This window comes from Ursus americanus, chromosome 5 (genome assembly GCF_024610735.1).
Source record: "Ursus americanus isolate L20-20 chromosome 5, mUrsAme1.1.p, whole genome shotgun sequence".
NCBI classification, from domain to species: domain Eukaryota; kingdom Metazoa; phylum Chordata; class Mammalia; order Carnivora; family Ursidae; genus Ursus; species Ursus americanus.
In genome coordinates, this window is record NC_142131.1 from 85,467,669 (window position 1) to 85,472,314 (window position 4,646).

The following is a 4,646-nucleotide window of genomic DNA, read 5'->3' on the forward strand; positions in this document are numbered from 1 at the left end:
CACTCCCCCTGCTTGTGTTCCCTCTCTCGCTGGCTGTCTCTATTTCTGTTAAATAAATAAATAAATAAATAATAAAATCTTAAAAAAAAAAACAAACTTGAAACAGTAATAAAAACAAATATACCAAGAACACAGTTCACACTGAACTAAAGCAAATTTCTGAGACTAGGTATACAAATTACTCTATTTTATTCCAAATTTCCCCATATTATAACCTATTCCATCAAAGTAAAATGAATATATGAGGTAGTATTTATCTATTTCATGCACAATTATGAAATATATGAGGTAGTATTTGTCTATTTTATGAATACATTTTAGGCTATCACATGAAAAATTATTCTAATCTGCTTTAATGACTATCTTAATGTAACTGTTTCTACATCCTTTGAGAAATTATACTTTGCAAGATATGCTCTACCCAAGAAACAACTTCACAATCAGTGAATAACAGAACCAACACAAAGAGACAGATTCCGAAGATTCAAGAAAATTTTTCTTATGTTTCAAAAAAAAATTGCCATGCCTGAGATATTAATGAATGTGACCTCAATAACAAGATTCTTGCTCGTGGGATTCCCTGATGATCAGGTGCTGCAGAGACTTTAAGCTGCATTCTTCTCCCTGGTTTACCTGGCAGCATTGGTGGGAAACCTCCTCATTATCACTCTCACCACCATTGACCACCTTCTCCAAACCCCCATGTACTTCCTCCTGAAAAATCTGTCTTTGATTGATATCTGTTACATCTCTGTCACTGTTCCCAAATCCGCCATGAACACTCTGACCAATAGGCATTCCATCTCCTTCATGGGATGTGCCTCACAGGTTTTCCTTGTTGTTTTCTTTGCCAGCACAGAGTTTGCCCTCCTTCTGGTGATGTCCTATGACCGCTATGCTGCCATCTGCTGTCCTCTGCACTATGAGGCCATCATGAATAGGGGTTCCTGTGTGCAGATGGTGACAGCATCATGGTTCAGTGGGTGTGTCTATGGATCCATTCATGTTGCAGGTACATTCTCTGTCTGTTTCTGTGGTTCCAACGTAGTGCATCAGTTTTTCTGTGACATTCCATCATTGCTCACACTGGCTTGTTCTGGGGAGCAAATTCTAGAATATGTGTTTATTATTGCTAGTTTTTGTTTTGCTTTTGTATGTTTTAGTTTCATGGTTGCTTCCTATGTTTATATTGTGTCCACTGTTCTAAGAATTTCTTCTTCACAAGGCAGGTTTAAAACCTTCTCCACCCGCATGCCCCATCTAACTGTGGTAACCTTGTTGCTCTCTTCTGGATATATTGCATATTTAAGTTTGAACTCAAAATCCCCATTATCGCTGTACCTTTTTATGACTGTGTTATATTCTCTGTTACCTCCCAGCCTGAATCCTATCATTTACAGCTTGAGAAATAGGGACATGAAAGCGGCTCTTGGAAAAATTTTTGGTGAAAAAATGACACCAAATATATAAATATTCAAAATATCAGTGACTCTGATACACAATAATATGTATCAAATTATTCGTTTATACAATTAAGTTGATAATCACAAATAAAAATACTTTTAAATATAATTACTAATAATTGCAAATTATTTGGTTTGTAAAATTGTTGGTATTAGATACCTATTGTATCATTGTTGCTGCTACATAGGATGCTTTATTTATGAGGTTAGATGGGCTTGAACGTCAGTGGAGTGTCTTGAAAATTTCCACTTCAGTGGAAATGTTCCAATAATTATTTTCACAGCAATAGGCCACTGGTATAAAGTAATATTTTTTTTCATTTCTAATCAGCACTGGTTTAATTCTCACTTGAAAAGGTTTTAGAATGTTTTCAAATTTTACATTGTTATTATAATTCCAGAATGTGATTTGTTTTTTTCTTTACTCTTGCACTAGTTTTTAAAAATGAATAATTGATTCCAAATTTGTTATTTCTTTTCTTCTTTCTTTCTTCTTTCTCTTTCTTTCTTTCTTTCTTTCTTTCTTTCTTTCTTTCTTTCTTTCTTTCTTTCTTTCTCTCTTTCTTTCTTTCTTCTTTTTTTCTTCTTTTTTTCTTCTTCCATTTATTTATTTACTTTGAGAGACAGAGTGTAAGCAAGGAGAGTGGCAGAAGGAGAGGGCAAGAGAGCATCCTTAAGCAGACTCTCTGCTGAGTGTGGAGCCTGATGCGGGACTTGATTTCATGACTCTGAGATTAAGACTTGTGCCAAAACCAAGAGTCAGATGCTGAACCAACTGAGCCACCCAGAAAATCTTATTATCTTTTTTTTTATTTGTTTGTATTGGCAAGAAAATTTTTAGAAGCTCATTTTAACTGATTTCTTAAATAATTAATCCCACAATATTGGACTTGGAAATATTACAATTATAAAAGTCTTTAGAAGACTTTGTAGGCACAGTATATTGTTAGCAAATGTCATTGGAAATCACGCAGTGACATTTTTTAAATTAATGAGATTAGTTTGCAAAGGAGACAATTCTCAGTATGCAATTCAAACAGAAAAAAAAAATGTTATTGTCACATATCCAAGAACAGGATAATTAAGGAAAGATACCATGGTGAGAGAGAACATACCTCAATATCATTAAGGCCATCTTCAAGGGGGGGAAACTGAGAACTTTTTCCCTGTAGTCAGGAACATGACAAGGATGTCCACTCCCAGCATTGTTGTTGAATATATTACTGGAAGTCCTATCCTCAGCAATCAGACAACAAAAAGAAATAAAAGGCACCTAAATTGGCAAAGAAGAAGTCAAACGTTCACTTTTCACAGATGACATGATACTCTGTGAAAAAACCAAAAGACTGCACAAAAAATTCCTAGCAAAGATAGAAGAATTCATCAAAGTCACAGAAGATCAAATAAATGTGCAGCAGTCAGTTGAATTTCTATATAACAATGAAGCAAAAAAAAAAAAATGAAGGAAATGATCCCAATTACAATTGCACCAAAAAATCCATTAGATACCTGGGAATAAACCTAACAAAGAGGTAAAGAATGTGTACTCTGAAAACTACAGAACACTTATGAAAGAAATTGAGAAAGACATGGAGAATTGGAAAAGCATTCCATGTTCATGGATTGGAGGAACAAATATTGTTAAAATGTCTATGCTGCCCAAATCCAGGTATACATTCAATGCAATTTCTCTCAAAATATCATTGGTATTTTTTCAGAGAGCTGGAACATATTCTAATATTTGAATGGAAACAGTAAAGACCCTGAATAAACAAAGGAATGTTGAAAAAGAAAATCAAAGCTGGAGGCATCATAATTCCAGACTTCACGATTTACTACAAAGCTGTGATCACAAAGACAGTATGATACTAGCACAAAAACAGACACATAGACCAATGGAACAGAATACAGAACCCAGAAATGGACCCTCAACTCTATGGTCAACTAATTTTTGACAAAGCAGGAAATAATATCCAATGGAAAAAACACAGTCTCTTCAATAAATAGTCCTGGAAAAATTGGACAGCCACATCCAGAAGAATGAAACTGGACCATTCTTTTACACCATACATGAAGATAAATTCAAAATAGATGAAAGACCTCAATGTGAGGCAGGAATCCATCAAAATCCTAGAAGAGAACACATGCAGCAACCTTTTTGATCTCAGCCACTTCAACTTCTTTCTAGACACATCTCCAAAGGCAAGGGAAACAAAAGCAAAAATGAACTTTTGGGACCTTATCAAGATAAAAAGCTTCTGCGCAGCAAAGGAAATAGTCAACAAGACAAAGGGGCAACCCATGGATTGGGAGAAGATATTTGCAAATGACACTTCAGATAAAGGGTGGATATCCAAGATATATAAAGAACTTCTTAAACTCAACACCCAAAAAACAATTAATCCAGTCAAGAAATGGTCTGAAGACATGAACAGACACTTTTCCAAAGAAGACATATGAATGGCTAACAGACACATTAAAAAAATGTTTAACATCACTACCCATCAAGGAAATTCAAATCTAAACCACATTGAGATACCACCTTACACAGTTAGAATTGCAAAAATTAACAAAACAGGAAACAACAGATGTTGGGGAGGATGTGGAGAAAGGGAAACCCTCATACACTGTTGATGGGAATGCAAACTGGTACAGCCATTCTGGAAAACAGTGTGGAGGTCCCTTAAAAAGTTAAAAATTGAGCTACCCTATGACCCAGCCATTGCACTACTGGGTATTTACCCCAAAGATACAGATGTACTGAAGAAAAGGGCCATATGCACCCTAATGTTCAGAGCAGCAATGTCCACAATAGCCAAACTGTGGAAGGAGCTACTGTGTCCTTCAACATTTGAATGATAAAGAAGATGTGGTTCATATATACAATGGAATATTGTTCATCCATTAGAAAGAATGTATTACCCACCATTTGCCTCGGTGTGGATGGAACTAGAGGGGATTATGCAAAGTGAAATAAGTCAAGCAGAGAAAGACAATTATCATATGGTTTCACTCATATGTAGAATATAAGGAATAGTGCAGAAGACCACAGGGAAAGGAAGGGAAAATAGAATGTTAAGAATCAGAGAGGGAGACAAGCCATGAATGATTCTGGACTCCAGGAAACGAACTGAGGGTTACAGAAGGGACGAGGTTGGGGAATGGGGTAATGGGATGTTGGGT

General features: G+C 35.6%; 1 protein-coding gene across 1 annotated transcript; it reads left to right on the top strand.

The window, feature by feature from the left end:
- The first annotated feature begins 522 nt into the window (after positions 1-522).
- LOC123791177 (olfactory receptor 14A16-like) lies at positions 523-1,470 on the top strand. The gene is given in 1 exon segment (XM_045795816.2): positions 523-1,470. A coding segment is annotated over 1 exon segment (948 nt).
- The last annotated feature ends 3,176 nt before the right edge of the window (positions 1,471-4,646 follow it).